This window comes from Megascapheus bottae, chromosome 21, assembly GCF_031878675.1.
Source record: "Megascapheus bottae isolate mThoBot1 chromosome 21, mThoBot2.hap1, whole genome shotgun sequence".
In the NCBI taxonomy this organism is placed as follows: domain Eukaryota; kingdom Metazoa; phylum Chordata; class Mammalia; order Rodentia; family Geomyidae; genus Megascapheus; species Megascapheus bottae.
Window position 1 is genome coordinate 17,964,799 of NC_143529.1, and position 22,438 is coordinate 17,987,236.

General features: G+C 41.4%; 1 protein-coding gene across 4 annotated transcripts in view; it reads right to left on the reverse strand.

Moving 5' to 3' along the window:
• Lancl1 (LanC like glutathione S-transferase 1) overlaps window positions 1–22,438 on the reverse strand; it is a 34,797-nt gene that overhangs the window by 9,214 nt on the left and 3,145 nt on the right. For all 4 annotated transcript variants that reach the window (XM_090354748.1, XM_090354752.1, XM_090354749.1 and 1 more), the window contains 2 exons: window positions 20,280–20,397; window positions 4,278–4,485 (listed from right to left, as the gene is read on the reverse strand). In XM_090354748.1, the coding sequence (XP_090210874.1) occupies window positions 4,278–4,485; window positions 20,280–20,397 (326 nt within the window). The remainder of the gene's footprint in view (window positions 1–4,277; window positions 4,486–20,279; window positions 20,398–22,438) is intronic.

Consider the following 22,438-nt stretch of genomic DNA (forward strand, 5'->3'; position numbering starts at 1 on the left):
CACAGGAGGGCTGGAGGGTTAGGGCTCCCTCCCAGGTGTGAGGAGCACTGGGGAGGGTCCTCCTGTTCTGCCTCTCTGACCCAGGGCAGGCTCACTGACTCTGCTTGGCTAGAGTATGGTATGAAGACTGCAGAGTTCAGATGAGAACCAAATCTATCAACTTGTAGAGAATTTGAATATGAAAACCCCATGGAGTAAAAATAGGATCTGAAACAGGACATTTGTTTTTTCCAAGCAAATGCTACATTCTAAAAAAATGTTATTCAGGACAATTATTGTATTAGCTTCAAGGATATTCCTACAAACTAAAATATCTGAATCACACTATCAGAAAATGAGGCTCCAAGGCCAGACACAGTGGCTCACACTGTCATCCTAGCTACTCAGGAGGCTGAGAGCCGAGGGTCAAGGTTCAAAGCCAGCCTGGGCACAAAAGGACTGAAGCTCAAGGGGAGGGTGGTAGTCTTGAGCTGAAGAGCTCAGGGACAGCACACCCAGGCCGAGTTCAAGCCCTATGACCCACCAAAAAAAAAAAAAAAAGAAAAAAGAAAAAGAAAATGAGGCTCCTTTATTTCCCAATGTTGTCAGCTACAATACCACTAGGTGGCGATACAAAATTAGCATTCCAATTACCTTGCCCACCAAACTCAGAGGACTTGGATTTCTCAAAGCAGGTAGCAAATACTATTAAAATATGTTGTAATAATAAAGTATTGGTCAGAATGATTATCTTGCTGCAGTAGTGTTTGGATTAATAAGAGGCCATATTCCCCTGGATTTTGAAGAAGTAGTGCTAAAATTCATTAGGCTGATGATTACTAAAGGTGGGCCTCGTGGTGGCCCAGGCCCAGAGTTCAAGCTCCACAATCGACAACAACAACAAAAAAGACAAAACCTTAAGTCACGCCTAATCCTAGTGTGATTAATCCTAGCAACTCAGGAGGCTAAGCCAATCTGGACATTAAAGTCAGTGAAACTCTTATCTCACTGAAAGTGGCACTGTGGTTCAAGGAGTAGGGTGGTAGCCTTGAGCTGAAAAGCTCAGAGACAGCGTCCAGGCCCAGAATTCAAGTCCCACAAATAAGAAAGAAAGAAAGAAAGAAAGAAAGAAAGAAAGAAAGAAAGAAAGAAAGAAAGAAAGAAAGAAAGAAAGAAAGAAAGAAAGAGGGAAGGAAGGAAGGAAGGAAGGAAGGAAGGAAGGAAGGAAGGAGAGAAAGAAAGAAAGAAAGAAGGAAAGAAAGAAAGAAAGAAGGAGAGAAAGAGAAAGAAAGAAAGATAAAGAAAGAAAGAAAGAAAGAAAGAAAGAAAGAAAGAAAGAAAGAGAATAGTAGTAGCACTGACACATTCTAATAGTTGTTTTATGTGTTTTCAGAAGTTCTGGAATTCACCTGTATATAACTGCAGTTCTACTTATTTGTTTTGATGATTGGTATTAATAGCAACCAATCTTTGAAAGAGTTAAGCAAGGCACAGGAATATTACTAGAGGAAGAATGGAAACATTGCAAATGTAGTTTTGTCCCATTCTTAGCACTATTCCTCTGAGGGTTCTTGACTGGTTCTTGCATTGCATTCTATCAAAAGTGTTTTGTTTTGTTTTGTTTTGCCAGAGCCTGAGCACAGTCCTTGGGCTTTCTCAAGGCTAGCACTCTACCACTTGAGCCACAGCATCATTTCCAGCTTTTTCTATGTATGTGGTACCAAGGAATTGAACCTGGGACTTTGTGCATGCTAGGTAAGCACTCTACCACACTACCACTCTACCAAATTCCCGGTCCTCAAAAAGCCTTTTAATACTGGAAAACCAAAGACAAAGAATTGGGTTTTTTTGACGCGTGCATTACAAGGAGAAAGGTTAAACAGAACAGAAACATTTAACCTCTCTTGTCATTCTAAGTACTGGCCCCAAAGCACTGACTGTGCCAAGGTGGTCCTCGGTGGGAACAAGAGATAGGGTGCTCTGTCTGTGTTGTGGCATAAGTATCCCTGGACAGAAAGAGTGAACAGGGATGTGTTACCATGCTGGAGAATTATCTAGAGCTATGTGCTATTATCTGCCCTGGCTATTTGCAGGACAACCTGAATACAAATGAACACACACACACACACACACACACACACACACACACACACACACACACACCTTTGGGGGAGTTAAAGGGTCCAAGACCTCTCTGAGGAAAGGAGAAATGCTTGCTGCACATTGGAAGTAATTTGGGGCCGTTATCCAGTCCGGAAGTGAAGATTCTTAGGGATTCTTCCCAAGGAAGCACTTGTCTTTTCATTTCAGTGCCTTTGTGTAAGCATGGGCTTTTAGTTTTGTGTGTGTGTGTGCTGACGCTGGGACTTGAATTTGGAGCCTGGACGATGTCGCTGAGCTTTGTTGTGTTCAAGACTAATGCTCTACCACTTCTGGTTTTGTTTTGGTTTTTTTTGTTTTTTGGGTTTTTTTTTTTTTAGTTTACTGGAGATAAGAGTCTCTTAAGACTTTTCTGCCTGGGCTGTCAGAGATCCTCAGATTTCAGACTCTGAGGAGCTTGATTATAGGTGTGAGACATTGGAGCCAGGGTAAGGATTGTACTTTTGATGATCTGAAAGACCTCCTTGGATTTTAAATCTCAAAATTATGGTTGCAAAAAACAATAAAAAGAATGTAACTGCAACCCCTCTATACATCAAAATTTAAAAACAGGGAAAAAATAATAAAAAATATTACATGAGAAAATGTAAGCTGGTAATGGATTACAGCAGATGCTACAGAAAGGCAAGTGCCTAACATCCCAGAAGGGGTGTGAGAGGACGGAAGTTTGGCTGTAAGCTAAGTAAACCAAACAAACAAGTAGACTCACTAAACACACAATGACACCAAATAATTTTGGACTTCCAGCAATTTCATTGAGAGAATTATGCATTCTTTTCATTAAAAGGGAGCAGATGGAAAAGATGACATAAGCATGGGTCATTTACCAAGAATGCTTTTCTTTTTTATCCTTTTGTTCTGACAAGAGATCCACAAATCTGAAAGTCAGAGTGATGGATATAACAGTATCCTTTCCTTTAATCCATTCATACTCTCAGCCTTTAACCTTAACAAGCCTACCAGCTATTAATAAAACATTCGTCATATTATAAAACTTTAAAAAACATATAACTAAAACATCTTGATCACTAAGTTATCAAAAAAAGCCCAAAACTAGAATGAAACCTTAGCTTATACTTCAGAATATTTTAATTTTTAATACACCACTATTGATATATGGCACCATATCCCAAAGAGTACTTCAAAGAGGCCCTAGCATCCAGGAGATGCTGCAGGCTTTCCTACAGTTGGAATTGGGGTCTGCACACAGGGCTTTGCACTTGCTGGGTAGGCATCCTCCCTCTCCCTTTCCCAGCTTATTTATAAAACAGTGAAAATCACTGTTTAGTATCAACTGCCATTTTATCACTACATACTTTCCTTGCCTGCAGTGGAATGGTTATAGTCTTTTCTTCTTTACCTATTAAATAATAGGGTTTTAAAATGTGAGGTTGTGCTATGTAATTTCTAGGCTCTCATAGGTGTAGTGCACATACACACACACACACACACACACACATCCATTGGTCACGGGGCTTGAAATGCTAGGCCTGGGCACTATCCCTGAGTTCTTTAGCTCAAGGCTAGCGCTCTATCACTTTGAGTCATAGTTCCACTTCCAGTTGTCTGGTGGTTAACTGGAGACAAGAGAATAATGGACTTTTGTGCCTGGTTTTGAACTGCGATCCTCAGATCTCAGCCTCCTAAGTAGCTGGGATTGCAGGTATGAGCCACTAGCGTCCGGCCATTTAGTCATTCTTTAATCTATGAGGGTCTAGTGAACAGTTTATATTCACAATGAAATTCACATGTGTGTGCCACTGCTAAGAAAGGCAGTGTAGCACCGTCTGCTGTCCCACTCAAATTTGTTGAGGCCTTTCCCAGCTGTCCTACGAGAAAGGACCTGTATTCCTTCGGATTTTGATCTAAGGATTCTCATGGATTAGCAACTACATGATTAGGTTTTGATCTCACTTGTTACTGAACTGATGTTTAACCTGGAACAGAACAGCGTCCTATATCTTGTAATAAAATAGGGATTATGATGGTTGTTCCTTAACTATAACATGAGAATGGGAACTGATCAAATGCAGATTTGTCTGCTGAGAGAAAAGTAAACTCACTAGAATGTTCTTTTGCTAATATATGCAGAATGCAGAATGATATCGAGGTAATAACCCTGACAGAGACAAGAATACCGAGTGATGCAGTCCTCGGCCTGCTTCTCGCTGTTCATCTTGTGATACAGCACAGCGGCCACGGCCAGGGGGCCTGCGTCCCCACACAGGAAGGTGATGGAGCGCTTGCTCAGGCAGTTGAGGCTTTGCTTGACATGGCCATGAGCCATCTGCAGATAGGCAGGGTCCCCGAACACCTCATAGAGGTGTAAATAAAGCACTGCTATACCTAGAAAAGAAAAAGAAAGCAATGTTCAGTAAAGGAAGGAGAGTTGCTTTCATTACTCTGATACATTGCCTCCTCAGCAGTGTGGGTTTTTAAGAAGACCTGGCAAATGCATAAATTATCTGGAAGCTCCAGTGACTTGCTCTAAGCTTAGTTGTCGCTAAATAGCTCTATCAAACAAAGCACAGGTAATAACTTACTTCTTCTCAGTTTCCTCATAGTTGTAACTCTATTAAATAATAAGGATTCTGAGATGTTAGCCATTATTAATTAGCAACCAACCTCCCCCCTTTGGCTATTGAGACAATGTAATTTATTTTTCTTGGTGCTGGCACTGGGGCTTGAACTCAGCACCTAGATACAGTATCATGCTTTTGCTATTCAAAGCTGAGCCTTTTCCATTTGTTATAGCTCCTCTTCCATCTTTTTGGTGGCTAATTAGACATTAGAGTCTCATTAGACTTTTTGCCTGGGCTTAAAACTCCAGTCCTCAGATCTCAAATCTCCTGAGTAGCTGAGAGGCATGAACTACTGTTATCAGCTTAGTGCAAATTTGTTTTTTGATACTGGAGATTTCACTCCTAGGCAAGCACTTTATCACTGAGTCTCCTCCTGGGTCCAATGTATTCTTCTTGATAGTTATTTGTTAAGGTATCAAGTTCCAAATAAACAGTCATCATTTAATGAAACATCTATTTAATCATAAATATTTTGTCGCTGCCAGCTGACTGCGTGTGTGCAATGGCTCACACCTGTAATCCTAGTTACTCAGGAGGCTGAGATCTGAGGATTAAGGTTCAAAACCAGGCCAGGCACAAATGACCTGAGACTCCAATTAACCTCTAGAAAACAGGAAGTGGGGTTTGGCTCAAGGGTAGGGTGGTAGCCTTGACCTGGAGAGCTCAGGGATAATGCCCAGGTCCAGGGGTAGGGTGGTAGCCTTGAGCTGAAGAGCTCAGGGACAGAGCCCAGACGGAGTTCAAGCCCCATGACAAACACACACACACACACACACACACACACACACACACACACACACACACACAAAGAAATAAATCTTTCTTTTGTCTTTGTAACTTAAATGTAGATTAGGGAATGAGAAACACAATTTCTCTTTACATAAAAGATAACATTTTGTATGTGTGTGTGTGTGTGTGTGTGTGTGTGTGTGTGTGTATTTGTAGGTGGTTTGTGTAACTAAATTCCATATTCTCATATTCTTCCAGACTGGGATTATAAATTACTTTATATCGGAGAAAATAAATTCAATTCCTCTTAATTTCTTCTCTGTCAAAGACAACTACTTGGGTACTTGTAACATAAAAGCTATCTGTGAACTTCTACCGTGGTTCTCACCAGATTTGTTCTCTCCCTGTCCTGAAGCCTGCTTTGTGGGACTGAGGTGTTGTCTGTCTTTGCCACAAATGCCTGTCACAGTGGAAAAACCTTCTCTCCCAAACCAACAACTGTCCCAGCTTCAAGGATGTGGGAAGGGAGTCTGCTGCCTGCAGCATTTCTGAAGCCCATTTTTCCCTCTTCAAGTACATTTTCCATCTCATTTGCCATTTTTAGAAGACACAGAGCCTCTGTTTAAATCTAAATTAATAGAGCCAATCTCTTCATGGATTTCAATGCAGTAAAAATGCAGTCTGCAAAAATTACTTTTCACTGTACTGAGGACAATTTTAAATTTAGATAGTTTTCTCATTTTGCATGGTAATCTCCAAAGCTTTGTGCTACAGACAATTCAATTTCACGTGTATATTAAAGCCAAATTTTCATTTCCTGCCAACGTTAATAACCTTGTCTGCTTTTTCAAAGTGGCGGGGTGTTAGTAATTCCATAAGCTGAGGATCAGATGGGTCTGATGCTTAAGGTTTCTAGACAAGTGTACAGAACCACATATGTGACAAAGGGGGAAAAAAAATCTCCTTTTCACAAATGATCAATGTCAAGAGCTTCTTTCAGAATTTGGTCCTTAATAGGCTTCATCTCTATCCGTATCACGCATCTGGCTATCCATTTAAATTGTTACCCTTTCATTTTGCCCTTTGATTCCCAGTACTGCTTGAGCTCCCCTCATTAAGTTATGTAAGCACCAAGATAATGACATGACCGAGATCTGAGAAAATAAAAAGCGATTAGATACAAGCCTGCTGTTTTCCTTAGACTTTCGTTGCTCAAGATAAAAAAAAAAAAAATCTTTCTTCTTGGGGTAAATATTTATAACAAAACTTATTAAGACTAACAATGTGAAATGTGAAATTCTGATATATTCCCTATGAACAAATGTAATCATTCTGGTCTCACAATATTTCAGTTTTTATTTTTTCTTTTTGATAGCAGAAAACTTCCTAGGATTCCGGATTAATGGGCTCCGATTCTTTAGGCCTTTGTATTCTGAGCATGGGGTTGACTCTATTCTAACTAATGGGTCTTCTGCAGGGTACAGCTCACCAGGTCTACCCTCCGGTCCCAGCATAGTGGATGAGGAAGAGATAGGTGCTGAGTCCAGTCTGCTTGGACGTACACACAATGAAGATCAGGTAAGGAAAGTAAGACTTTCATGCCTTATCAACACAAATTCAATATTAGAAAACATGGGAAATTGCCTATGGTCAAATGCTTTGACCTTAAATCCTATGATTACTTAATTCTTGACCATTTTCATGCCTAACGCATCACCTCTGCCTAAGAGGCAAAGGCTTCAGGCAGGAACCACGACCCAAGCTCACAGGTCAGCAGCATCTATCAGGCACTAAAATGCCCTGATATCGATCATGATATACACAGAAGGAACATGCTCCACACCTGTCCCTGGCCTCCGGGAGGCAGCTGTGTCCACAACTTCACCTGCTTCCCTCCAAGTTTCTAGTGAAACGCTTGTGCATTCTTTGCTGACGTTTCTATTTGACTTTTCTGATTCACATTCTACCCTGGCATGTAAAGGGTTGGCTCCTGTGACAGGAACTGCCAGCTGGTTCCCCAAATGCATCTTGGTTTTCCCTCAGCAAGAAGGCCTAGGATTTTGGCTGAGCACGTGGCAGAAGAATCTGCAGTGTAGCCCGTGGCTATGCTCTAACTAACTGGATGCATACATCACAAAGAGGACAACTTTGTAAGTGTCCTTGAAAGGAAGAGACTTTCTTTTTTTCTTCCTCTTTGTAGTTTTCTTTCTTGCCCAATACTGGAGCTGCCCTTTGAGATCAGGGGCTGGAAGTGATCATGACGGCAAAGCATCAAGATGGATATACCACTCCAGTCAAGGTTTTACCTACTTACACAAGAAAGAAAGAGCCTTCTGTTGTGTTAAGGTCACTGTTATTTCAGTTGTACAGTTTCACATTGGTTAAGATGGATCATAAAGAAATGAAATCCTTTTGGCCTAGTGGTAGAGTGCTTGCCTAGTATGCACAAAGATGGGTTTGATTCCCGGGTACCATACATATAGAAAAAATCTGGAAGCGAGCCTGTGGTTCAAGTGGTAGAGCACTAGTTTTGAGCACAAAAAGACTCAGGGACAGCGCCTAGGTCCTGAGTTCATGTCCCATAATTGCCAAAAAAAATTCCTCAAATTGTTTTTGATTTTTAGAATTGTAAAAATAAAAGCCTCCTTGTTGTGATTTTGGATTCAGATGTTAACAAATGTTAATACTTTCGCTAATATAGATTTGTTGTTGTAGTTTTTGTGAGTCATGGGGCTTGAACTCTGGGTCTGGGCACTGTCCCTGAGCTCTTCAGTTCAAGGCTACTCCTGGAGCCACAGTACCACTACCCATTTTTAGTGATTTAATTGGAGATAAGAATCTTATGTTCTTTAGTGCCCAGGCTGGCTTTGAACCATGATCCTCAGATCTCAGCCTCCTGAGTAGCTAAGATTACAGGCATGAGCCATTGTGTTAATATAGATGCTTAAGTTAAATATTATTTATTTTCTGACATGGATGTTTCATGATAACTACTGTGGTCAAGCTATGAAAGCCGGGTCCTGCTCTGAATGGTTCTGTCTCAGAGACTTGCTCACATGTGTGACTTACTCAAATGGACTTAACTTACAGAAGAATCCATAAGAGATATGCCCAGAAATGAGCAAAAGAAATCTGATGGGACATTGTTTTTCTATGAGTCCTACAGTCAATAAAAGTTTGTTATCTGAGCTAGTCAACAATTCTTAGTGTGTGTCAGGTAGAGTACACGTATGAGCTGCTTTTCTGGTATATATATATATATATGTGTGTGTGTGTGTGTGTGTGTGTGTGTGTGTATGTTTTAGCATTTTATTATTATATTTAAGTTATTGTAAAGGAAGATACTACTGAACAACACAGTCTAAGAAAGAATGAATCATGATCAATGTCAGAGCTCTCAACAGTTTCCCCCTTTCCTCTCCTATCACCCTTTCCCCTCCTTAATTACCTTCCCTTTCTTAATTTTCCCTTTCCCTTTCTTAATTTATAGGATATTGGCCAGGAGCATGGCCTAGAGGTAGAGTGCTTGCCTAGTATGCATGAAGCCCTAAGTTTGATTCCTTGGTAGCACATACTCTGAAAAAGATGGAAGTGGTGCTATGGCTCAAGTGGCAGAACTCCAGCCTTGAGAAAGCCAAAGGACAGTGCCCAGGCCCTGAGTTTAAGCCCCAGCACTGGCAAAAAAAAAAAAAAAAAAAAAAAAAAAAAAAAAGAAAAGAAAAGAAAAAGAATTTCATATTAAATTTTATTCTTCCCACCTCCTCTCTTCATTTGTCTCCCCTCTGAGAGTTGCTTTTCATTAACACAAAACAAAAAGAATCTACTAGTCACTCCTGTGGAAGCTTGGTTAGCCAGAAGCCCTGACACAGACTGCATCATACCCTCTGACTCTTTATCACCATCTGCAGAAAATTGAAAGTACATTAAACTGGCACCCGTGGCTCACATGTATAATCCTAACTACACAGGAGGTTGAGATCTGAGGATCTTGGTTTGAAGCCTCGCTGGTCGTAAAGGGCTCAAAGCCTTGCGATCAAACTCTGATTATGGCACAAAACGAAAGTATGTAAAATTTAAAGTTTAATTTCTTGGTCACAGTAGCCATAGTTGAACTGCTCAAAAGCCACATGTGGCCAGTGGCTGCTGCAGTGGCATGAGCACCATGCCCATTCTGAAGCATGTTTTAAGAATACTGGGGCCCCAAGTTTGGCCTGGTGGTAGAGTTCTCGCCTAGCATGCCCGAAGACCCTGGTTTGATTTCTCAGTACCACATACATAGGAAAAGCCACAAGTGATGCTGTGGCTCAAGTGGTAGAATGCTAGCCTTGAGAAAGCCCAAGGACAGTGCTCAGGTCCTGAGTTCAAGCCAGGACTGGCAAAAATAAATAAATAAACAAACAAATAAATAAGTAAATATAAAGAAAGAAAGAAAAAGATTGTCTTAAGAACAGTCCTACTCTGAAGAGCAGGGAGAGCCTTTGTCTCTTGTACCAGACATTTTGTAAGGGTGGAACTCTCCCACTTCCTATTCACAATCTTGGGTTTTGAAATGTAGAAAACTAATCCACTTAAGCCAGGTGCAGTGGCTCATGCCTGTAGCTACTCAGGAAGCTGAGATCTGAGGATCAAGGTTCAAAGCCAGCCTGGGCACTAAAGACAGTAAGACTCATCTCCAATTAACCACTAGAAACTGGGAAGTGGGCCATGGCTCAAGGGGTAGGACAGTACCTTTGAGCTGAAGAGCTCAGGGACAGTGCCCAGACCCAGAGTTCAAGCCCCATGACCAATCCCCGGCCTCCCCATGAACGATAGAAAGAAAACTAATCTACTTGAAAGGAAAACAATATCCTGTGAGCACAACAAAATTCAGCTAGAAGAGACACTCGGCTCACTTCCAGAATGAAAGCTCTGAACTAGATTGTTCTATTCTTTTTCTTCCTATAGCTACTATTCCGGGTAGGGAGGGGAAACTGTTCAGGGACACTTCTAAATCTGAAATTTCCTTACTCAGCTACTTATGCCCAGCAGTACTCTAAATACAGCCAGCTGGTGGGAAGTAATTAATACTGAGGCTTTGAATTTCTGGGGGATCATTAGTCCTATTCATTTTGACCAATCAAGACCTAGCTGTGTCTCAAATGAATACAGAGATGATAAAATCTCTGCTGATATATGAACCTCTCAAAACACTTTTCTAACTCTACATTGAAAAGATTACTCCTTCTGTTTTCATTTACTTTACGACCAATTGACAGCGATATATAAACTTCTGCCACAATCTTTCAGCTCTGTTAGATGATGCTATGCAATTGGGAGTTTGAAGATTCCTTTGAAGCAGTCTAGTAGGAAGAAGTCGTGTCAGAATTTTAGACCCATTGGAGCCACTGGAGGTGTTCAATTAATATGAATCGTTTTGAAAGTTGGGGATTTCCTAAAGGAGGGTTATGGGGTATTTCAATCCAAGTTTAAGCAAACTGTTTCTTCACAGAAACTTTAAAAACTCATCAATTATGTCTAGTCTCTTCAGGGAGTAGTTTCTCTGATTAACCCTACATGGTATGATGATTTGTCTTTCTGTATTCCGTTGGTCCCATATACTTTGCCATTAAGAGCACTGGTGCCAAGGCTCGGAGTTGATGGTTCATATTCTGTTAGCCTAAGTAGACAGGAGGCTGAGATCTGAGGATCACAGTCCGAAGTCAGCCCAGACAGAGAAAAAATAAAAATGGAACCATGGCTCATATGGTAAGTGGTATGCCAGCCTTGAGTTGAAAGTGCTGAGGGACAGCACCCAGGTCCTAAGTTCAAGCCCCAGTATCAGCACAAAAAATAATCAATTAATTAGCTAATTAATTAAAACAAAAAATATGTTTCCAGGGGCTGGGAATGTGGCTTAGTGGTAAGTGCTTGCCTAGCATGCATGAAGCTCTGGCTTTAACTCCTCAGTATCACATAAATAGAAAAAGCTGGAAGTGGCACGATGGCTCAAGAGGTAGAGAGCTAGCCTTGAATGTATAGAGGCTCAGGGATACAGCCCAGGCTCTGAATTTAAGCCCCAGCACTGGCCAAAACAAAAACAAAAAATCTGTTTCCAGTGTGTTGTTGTTGTTTCTAGCCAGGTACCAAGTGGCTCACACCTGTAATCCTAGTTACCCCAGAAAAACGTCTGAAGGAATGTAGTTTGAAGCCAGCCTAGGCAAAATGTCCATGAGACTCTATCTCCAGTTTACCAGCAAAAAGTCACCATGGCTCAAGTGGTAGAGCATCAGGCAACTGGGAAAACTGGGGAAACTCAGATTCTGAGTTCAAAGCCCCTTACTAGCAAAACAAAACTGTACCCTTTCCCCATTTTGTGTGTGAATGTTCTGTCATGAGCGTGGCCTCCCTCTTCCTGGTCACAGTGGTGCTGTGCACAGAACTCCCCTCCCAGCCTGACTAGGGCATCTGCTCAGCTATCCAATGGATGGTGAACACCATGGAAAGGTGCTGGCTTTCCAAAGTTGCCTGGACTTTCAAAAGTTAATTAGGGAAGTAAATCAGTCAAGACTGCACCTTTAATTTAATACTACTATTCCAAACAAAGGAATGGGAAAGGAAAGGGGAAAACCAGCATTCTGAAGATAGGCCTTTGTCTTTTACCAATTTCCAGATGTGTAGTAGAAAAAGGGATTTAAGGAAAAGAGATTTTGCTTTGTTCCTCCATCCCTCAGTGTACTGTAGCCTACTGCTAAGGAAAGAAGTACTGCTGAGCTTTACTCTGACTCGAGACCCCGGGACACATCCTGTGTGGGACAGCCCTGGTAATATCATGGGCTCTCTGTTCTGGAACAGGAGCCTGCCACTCACCAGTGTGACCCTATCCCATTCACTAAACTTTGAAGTGCCTGAGCATCATCATCTGGAAGTCAGAAGTAGCAATGGCTGCCTAAAATCATGTTTCAGGAATGACTTAGTAAGTGCCAGCCCGTTAGACTGGGAGCCTTGCAGTGTGAAGCACTTTGCCCTGTCCCTGGTCCTTGACATAAAGGGACAGAGTAGAGCAGGATCCATAATCTCCTTCTTTCTACATGTTTGTCTCTGTCTCTCTGATGTCTGAGGTCTGAAAAGTATCCCTCTCCCCCTGCCACCCTCCACCTTTCCATACACACTGTCTGGCCTTTCTAATCAGCTTTCTAAAAGCCTGTGTTACCTGCAGGCTCTATCTCTTCATTCTTTCCAGGTTTCCCACAGAGTCATCCACATGTGGCTATCCAGATACTCTGCTTGTTTCTGCAGAGGTAAGTTCAGATTGAAGGGTGAGGGAGGAGAAAGAGGAATTGTGTACTTTACGCTCAGGTCTCAACAATGCATACCTCATCCAGCTTCACCAGTTCAAAGCCAATGTTATAAAAAGGTTCTTAGTTGGCTGTGTTTGCTCTCACTGGATCAGAAACTGGACAAATGTGATTTACTGACTTCCACAGGACCAGTATGAGATATGAGTTGAATTCCTCCCCTTCCCCTGTTCTACCTGGTTTTAAGTTACTGCTTTAGCTCGCTAATGGTGGAGCACTCGTCACTTGCTCACTCACACATGAAATGCTTACTAAGCACAACTACTGACTTGGCATTGCGCCAAGTGCTGAAGAGACTGGAATGGAGATGACAGACACAGCTGCAGGCTTCTTGCTGTTGTCTATAAAGGTCACATTGCTTAGATGTGTGTTCTTTCTCTTCTGCCATTTCCTCTCATCTGTCTGCAAATACTTCCATCTGCTCCTTTCACACTGGCGACATGTAATCCCCACACTTGTTTCAAGCCTGTGTCTCAGTGGTGTAAGGTAGGGTGACTGTATAAAGTGCACTCCGAAAGGCAGCAGGCCTTGTGCTAGGCACAGTCATCTACCTAGAGGTCACTGTGAAGAGCTCTAGTGAACTGGGTGAGGATCCAGACACCTCATTCATTCCTTTGCTCTTACAGGAAAGGCTATAAGGGACAGGTGCTTTCGGGGAAGTGAAGGACAACAGGGTCAGGTCTCAAATTACACGCTGAAATGATGGCTATGGTGATTCCTTTCAAATAAATCTGGTGTCAAGAACTGAGACCCACGTGCTAGTGCAGCAATTCGCAGACGATTCACCTGGCAGACCAGAGAAGCAACCTTAAACACTATAATGGCTTGCATTTAGAGTGCAAGTTAATATTACTCTGGAGATGACACTGCATACCCACTTACTTAAAATGTTATCTAACACTTGAAAAGAGGAAATACATGCCAATCTTAGCTAACTTTTCTTTGTTTTTTTTTGGGGGGGGTGGTCATGGGGCTTGAACTCTGGGCGTGGGTGCTGTCCCAGTGCTCTTCAGCTCAAGGTTACCACTCTATCCCGGAGCCATAGCCCCACTTCCCATTTCTAGTGATTAATTGGAGATAAGAATCTCAGATTCTGGGTGGGGGGAGGGAAATGGGGACAAAAACATAAGAAGGGGTATCAACCTGTGAGAAGTAATGCACCCACGATCTGATGAATGTAACCATAACCCTCTACATTACCTTGATAATAAAAAATAAAATGAAAAAAAATCTCAGGTTCAGGTTATTTAGTGTCTGGGCTGGCTTTGAACCATGACCCTCAGATCTCAGCCTCCTGACTTGCTAGGATTCACTGTACCTGGCTAGCCTCATTAACTTTGTAAACAGGTTACAGGAGCTTGGGTTGTGTCTTTTAGAAATGAAGCCCCTGTGGTCCTATATGAGCATGTCTTGTTTTTAAAGTGTGAAATGATGATCATTTTTCTGAGGAATCATCAGAGTTGAGAGTATGTGTGTTTGGGGGGGGAGGGGGGAGAGAATGCAATTAAATGAGGGCTGGCTTTTCCTCTCATTTTTTTTTCATTAGCAAGCCTGTAATCCTCTCTACTCAAGAGGCTGACACCTGAGGATCGAGGTTCAAAGTCAGCCAGCCATGGCACAAAAGGACCTGAGACTCTTATCTCCAATTAACCTCTAGAAAACAGCAAGTGGGGCCTGGCTCAAGGGTAGGGTAGTAGCCTTGAGTTGAAGAGCTCAGGGACAGTGCCCAGGCCAGAGTTCAAGCCCCATGACCCACAAAAAAAAACAAAAAAAAAACAAAAAGAAAAACTAGCAAAATCAACCATCCTTTGGGCTTACTTGACTTTTCTACTATGTTATCTTGAAGAGAAGCAATCTTTTTAGTAAATGTGTATTTCTAATACAAGAATGTGTCATCAGCTCCTTGCAACAATTCCTTTTTTGTGCTTTCTATTCTGAGAGAATTAAAAAATCTTCTCCCTTCCAGTTGTAGAACCTACAATTTTAGCTGGAACCAAGGCCAGTGCGGCTCAATGACACAGGGTGCTGTTTCTGGTGAGGTCTCCACAGAGCCCACTGAGGTCCACCCAGGAGCTGCGTGTGGGATGTGATTCTCAGGGGCCACCCCACCTGCTATTCCTCTGCACCATCTGCGGCTGCAGGCATAGTCATGGAGTGGGGGGGCGGGCACCACGCCTAAATAATCACAAAGCTTCCTCTGCTCCTCATGCTGTGAGCACTTTGTGTAAAGAACTGCAGATCAGCGGAGGAAGGATTAAGGCTTAACACACAACTCACTGCTTACTGCTGGCATGCCATACATCAGTATCAATGATGGATTACGCTGGCTGCAAAGTACTACATTTTGTAAAGAAAGGATTTTGGCGAAAATAACGGAGGCAGTTCATTTAAGATATCACTTATGAACAGCTGTAAGAGCTACCAATTGATTTCAGACTATGGATGATAATTCATTTGAGAAGCTCAACAACCCTTTTCAAATACAAGCAATTATGGGGAAAATCTTCTGCATTGGACCAATTAATTTCCTATACTGTAACGACACTGAATGTATTAGTTCAGGATTAGGAACGGGGAAAAAGTTCTTCTACAAAAGAATACTGGAGAGTTCGTTTATCTGACTGTAAATGGATATAAGTTTCTCGGGTTTACTTTATGTCCAAGCATAAATAACTTCTCATAGACATAAAATAATTACTCTCGTCTAACTCATAAACTTCATTTTCTTCTTTCTTTCCAACTTGTTTTCATACTTCATTAGCTCTTACTCTGTGGGTTTAAAAAACAAACAAAAAAGTGCTGGGTGCCTGAAATCCTAGCTACGCAGGAGGCTGAGATCTAAGTCACAGTTCAAAGTCAGCCTGGGTACGAAAGTCCATGAGACTCATGTGGCTCAAAGTGGTAAAGTGCTAGCCTTGAGCTGAAGAGTTCAGAGACAGTGTCCAGACCCTGAGTTCAAACCCCAGGAGTGACAAACAAACAAACAAAAAAAACCAACTCTCAAGGTCCAGATGCAACATCTATAATTCTAGCTACTCCAGAGCCTGACAGCTGAGTATCGCTACTACTGAGAACAATACATAATAAATAAGATGATAAAGTTCTAGTTAGTCTAATAATCCAAGCTAAGATCTGAGGACTGTAGTTTGCAGATAGCATGAAAGACTGTAAGACTCTTATCACCAATCACCAAAATACAAGAAGTGGAGCTATGGTTCAAGAGTCTTGAGTAAAAAAGCTAAGGAACAACACAGGCAGAATTCTAGTCCTACTACTGGCACACACACACACACACACACACACACATACACAAATCCTTCAAGTCATTTCAAAAAAGAAGTCAAAAGACAACATGGCATTTGTACCCAGCAACAAAGTACACATATCATTATATAATAATATAAATAAAATAATATAAGCTGAGCATGGTGACTCATACTTGTAATCCTAGCTACTCAGTTGGCTGAGATTTGAGGATTGAGGTTCAAAGCCACTACAAAGCCTGTGAGACTCTTAACTCCAATTAATCACCAGAAAATGGGAAGTGGGACTGTGGCTCAAGAGGTAGGACAGTGGCCTTGAGCTAAAGAGCTCAGGGACAGCACCAAGGCCCCGAGTTCAAGCCCCACAATAGAAAAAAGAATAATAATAATAATAATAATAATAATATAGATACTTCTTTGATATACAATCCCAAGTATTTTCCTTTAGCAATAAAATTGCCATGATGAATACACAGTAGTAGTAAGTTATAACCTAAAAGAAAGGTAATTGCCCTATGATTTCCTGTGGTTAAATCACTGCTAGATTCACAGGAAACTCAAGAGCTGAATGTGAGTCAGTCAGACTGAACCCCGGCACAAGGCAGAATTGCACACCAAAACATGGAGCAGACAGTCTAGCTTACATGGAATAATGGCTTTTTAACAGTATTTGATTAGAAGACTTGCCTTGCAAGCCAATAGCAAATTTATCTGCATGCCTTTATGCTACAGTATAAAACAAACTGCAACATCCTAAACTGCTTTGTGGCCAGTTTGCCTCTGATTCTTGCTCATAAGCTCTTCTCAGGGCCAGCAATGAGTATGATAGACAGCTAAGGAAGAAAGGTATGGGTCAGAGGAAATGATGCCAAAAACTCATATAGCCAAAAGGTTCAAACAAATATGTACTTTACTCTGGAGAAAAAAATTACTTCATTTTTCTAAGGTAAATGTTACTGTCAGCTTTTCAACTACCAACTGGAGTCTGACTGATGGCTTTTCCTGACATTGTCAAACTACAAATAGCAGTTCAGGATCAATTTCTATTTCTTTATCCCTAAACCTGGGTATCTTAGAATAAGTGATCATCTAAGCTCATCTAAATGGATGGCTTAGGGATATAAATCACTTTTTTTGATGTTCTGGAATTAATTCTAGGCATCTAAGTTTCTTCTTCTCTGTGTCTGTATTTAGCCAAGGGTAATATGCTAGAAACTCCAAATATATTAGGGAAAAATCGCATGAATTATATATAATGTGGTGTTAATCTAGAGACCATCGCGTGCTTATCCCATTTCATTCAAGTTATGACAATTATAAAATAAAGAACAGGTTGGTGGGAGTGCAAACTCGTTCAACCACTATGGAAAGCAGTATGGCAGTTCCTCAAAAGACTAAACATAGAGCTCCCCTATGACCCAGCAATTCCACTACTTGGCATTTACGCAATCATCCAGAAACAAGGACATACTAAATCCACTAGCACAATGATGTTCATTGCAGCACTATTTACCATAGCAAAGATACGGAACCAACCCAGATGCCCCTCAGTTGATGAGCAGATCAACAAGATACGGTATTTATACACAATGGAATTCTATGCTGCTGTCAGAAAGAACGACATCGACCCATTTGTAAAGAAATGGAAAGATTTAGAAAAAATCATATTAAGTGAAGTAAGCCAGACTCAAAGGAACATAGGCTCAGTAGTCTCCCTCATTTGTCATTATCAGTAGAAACCTTGGGCTCTCCTAGCAGAGATTTACAATAGAACAAAATCTAGAGATCTTAGGCCAAATAGTATGCCACTAAATGTTAGGACCTCCAGGAGAAGGAAACAAAAGCCATATAATGAGTGATTGTTGTCTTTAATGTACTATGTTATCTCTCATCTCTTTTGCTGTCCCTTGGTTATCTCATATTGTTACAGTATTTTACCTGGTTATCTGATATATTTTATATATGCATATTTGGTTATTTGAAGTTGGATAGGGAAGGGAGGAAAACAAGATGAGGGGCGCGGATGAGTGGAGGAAAATTGGGACCAAGACATGAGAAAGGGTATCAATGTTTGTGAAGTAATGCACCTTCTATCTGGTGAATGGAATGTAACCCTTCTATTAATTACAATAAAATATATGAAAAAGAAAAAAAGAACAGTTCACCAATGGGATCAGTCTACCACTCACATTATATCCACAATACAGGAGATAACAGATATGCTAACTCCTTTCTTGAAATCAAATATATCCATTTTACTTTCATCTTAACACTTCTTGTGTTTATATTATAAGTCACAAGAATCAAAAAACTGAAATCTATAGTCTTTTTGTATAATATGCTGACCTAAAGTTCCCTGAGACTATGATTTTACTGGTTTTCTCTGCCTTCCCTGTCCCTATAGGGTAAAATATCCTTATAATCACTTGTTATACCAAGGAGGACTGCTAAGAATTAACAGGTGCTGGTGGCTCACACCTGTAATCCTAGCTACTCAGGAGGCTGAGATCTGGGGATTGCAGTTCAAAGCCAGTCCAGGCAAGAAAGTCAGTGAGACTCTTATCTCCAATTGATCACCAGAAACAGGAAGTGGCACTGTGGCTCAAAGTGGTAAAACACTAGCCTTGAGCTCACGAGCTCAGGGACAGTGCCCAAGCCCAGAGTTCAAGTCCCACAACCAAATCAAACAAACAAACAAACAAAAATTAGTATTGTCTCTCCGAAAGAAGCTCTCAAACTACAGATGTTAGCTCATCTGCATCAGAGCCACTTGTGCTTCTAAAATGATTTCTGAAGCCAGGTACCAATGGTTCATGCCTGTAATCCTTGCTGCTCAGGAGACAGAGATATGAAAAGCACAGTTAAAAGCCAGGTGAAAAAGTACTGATGAGACTGTAACCACTCAAAAGGCAGAAGTGGGGCTGTGGCTCCAAGTGGTAGAGTGCTAGCCCTGAGCAATGGAGTTCAGGGACAGTGCCCAGGCCTTGATTGTAAGCCCTGCAACCGACGAAAAAGAAAAGATTTCCATGTCCAATTCGTGATCTTTGGAATCAAAAGCTCTGTTGTGAGATCCAGGAACCTGCATTTTAATGCAAGGTACCATGGCTTCAAATCTGATTCACCTTAGACTGTGAATTTGTTCCCCTTTCCCATTTGCCAAGCCAAATGTGAAACACTGAACCTCTAGTTGGCTTCCTTCAAGATTGTATGGCTACTAAACACTGGAAGCTCATGTTCCTAATCCTAGGCACTCAGGGAGCCGAAATCCCAGATCATGGTTCAAAGCCAGTGTGGGCAGGAAATTCTGTAAGACTCTATGTCCAAATAAGCACCAAAAATGCTGGAAGTGGAACAGTGGCTCAAGTGATAGAGTGCTAGCCTTGAGCGGAAAAGCTCAAGGATGGCAACCAGGCCCTGGGTTCAAACTCTAGGGCTTAAAAAAATAGAAAAAGATTTTAAGGCTGATTTTTTTTTTTTTTTTGTCTCTACATTGGGCAAACTAATGTTTTCCTTTCTTGGACACCAGTAGTCTATTATTTCCCAAACTTGCCCCTAATACTGAGTGGCTGGGACTGGTAACAGCGAGTGCAAAGCAACCAGCAGACTACAGGGAAGGATGGGTTCACAACAATGACACCTTTATCCTGTGCTCCTCTACTGATCACTGTTATAGGTCAACTTGCAGACAGTTTCACTTCCTAATAGTAAATCCTTCTTACTAGCTTTAAGCACTGGCTGTTTAGAACACTTCCTTATTTTTTATTTTTTTGGCCAGTCCTGGGGCTTGAACTCAGGGCCTGAGCACTGTCCATGGGCTTTCTCAAGGTGAGTGCTCTACCACTTGAGCCATGGTACTACTTCCGGCTTTTTCTATGTATGTAGTACCAAGGAATCGAACCCTGGTCTTCCTGCATGCTAGGCAAGCACTCTACCACTAGGCCAAACTCCCAGCCCAGTTTAGAACACTTTCTAAATCTTCCCACTGAAATTCTAATGGTGAAAATCATTTCCTCTTCATGGGCACAGTCAGACACAAATACTACAGTGTGCTTACCCTGCCCTAGGTTTAGGGCCCTGTGAATAATCAAGAAGGCATATGGCTGGTAGGGGCAGTGAATCATATGCAGATGCAGGAAGCATAGAACCACACGTTACTACTTGCAGTGCACAGCCCTGGAAGGCTCTGCTTTGGCTCTCATGCATAATGCTCAAGGTCAGGACACATGACATACCTGCCCAGCCTGTGTAACCAGTGCCATCCCGAGGGTCTGCTGACTTGAGGCCTCTCTCCATTTGTTGAAGGAGTTCTCGAATCTTACAGGTCAAGCGCTGTGAGAACTCAGGGGTCAGCTGTAAACATGAAGGGAAAACAAATGAAAAAAAAGAAAAAAAAAGATAGGCCACTGTATTTCACTTTCATGTATGCCACGTTTTTGCCTAGACAAGTAGTGATAGCACAGAGAATAAAGCTTAAAAATACTCTCTCTTATGGTGCTTTTTAAGATTTCCACTCAAGGTAAGAAATTATATTATAATTTAAATATTTTACATAATGTTTTCCACTTCAGGGAGTATGTATAATTCATTTTTTAAAAATTATAAAATGGGGGCCAGGAGTTTGACCTAGTGGTAGAGTGCTTGCCTAGCATGCATGAAGACCTGGGTTTCATTCTTTGGTACCATATACATAGGAAGAGCTGGAAGTGACGCTGAGGCTCAAGTGGTAGAGTTCTAGCCTTGAGAAAGTCCAAGGACAGTGCTCAGGCCCTGAGCTCAAGAAGAAAAAAAAAAAAAATATATATATATAATATATATATATAAAATATATATATATTATATATATATATGAAATGTTCTTTTGATCTGGGCCTGTGCAACACCTGTAATCCTAGCACTTAGGAGGCTGAGATCTGAGGATCGAGGTTCAATGCTCAGGAACTGAAGTGCATGAGACTCTTATCTCTAATTAGCCACTAGAAAAACTAGAAGTGGAGCTGAGGTTCAAGTTGTTAACTTGAGCTGAAGAGCTCAGGGACAGCGCACAGGCCCAGAGTCCAAGCTCCATGAGTGACCAGAAAGAAAAAAAAAATAAGGAAAACAAACTTATGACCACCAGGAACCTCAAGCAGACTATGAAAATATTAAACCTAGAACCAAAAATCTGTACCCAGACCAATGCCTGTCAAAAGGAAGAGCTGCTTAACACTGTCCAATCAGAAGCCTACAAGTTATCTGCTCTTAGCCTAGTGATTGTACTCAACTTGGACTTCTAACTTCTTCATGCTTCAATTACCTCCACAAAGTCAGAATCATAGCTTCCCACCAATGTTATTTTTACTACTCTAGCAGCCTAAAACTAAGAAGTTGGCTATGGACTGAGAGCACCCTAGGCTAGGTTGAGCTCTTCCAAGGGAATACCTACAGATACTAGGCAAATTGGAAGGCTCCCACAATCACTATGTCTCTACAGGTATTTCCTCCCTAAAGGTATCAGAAAAAAAATATATTTTAAAGCACTGTATAAAATGGGACTGGGAGTTTGGCCTAGTGGTAAGAGTGCTAGCTTAGCATGCATGAAGTTCCAGGTTCAATTCCTTGGTACTACATATATAGAAAAAAGCTGTGGCTCAAGTGGTAGCTCTCTAGCCTTGAGAAAGCCCAAGGACAGTGCTCAGGCCTGGAGTTTAAAGCCCAGGACTGGGAAAAAAAAAAAAAAGTTCTGTACAAAAATGGATCATCTAGTGTCATTAAAAAGTCACTTTAATGTGTCTATCATTTTAGAAACTGATTGTGGTTCTCAAACACATGCTATCATCAAATCTCATGGAGTTGGGTTTTTTGTTGTTTTGTTTTTTGCCAGTCCTGGAGCTTAAACTTAGAGACTAGGCACTGTCACTAAGTTTTTGTGCTCAGGGCTAGTGCTCTACCAGTTGAGCCACAGCTGCACTTTTAGCTTTGGGGTGCTTAGCTGGACTTTCTTTCCTGACCAATTTCCAATCCTTACCCTCAGATTTCAGCCTGCTGAGCAGCTAGAATTACAGGTTTGAGCCACTGGCACCCAGCACTTTTTTTTTTTAAGGAGCATCTTAACATTTGAAAAACAATCCAAAAAACAACCTTGGAATTCATAACAGTAATAATTTGGGGGGAAAAAAGTAAGATTTACTCTGAGGGGCAAACCTAAGAAGGTAGGTCAGACTCCTGCTGTATCTGTATTCGTTCTGAGGCACAGTATGGAGCCCTACTGTTGGACACACACTTTCTCATCATTTGATAATTTTTGCCTAAAGGTTAAGACTTCAAGAAGACCTGAAGATCTGTGTAGTTAAGATAAATGTATTTCGCTCTTCATATAAAACATCTGTGAACCTCAAGCAGCCAGAGGATATGG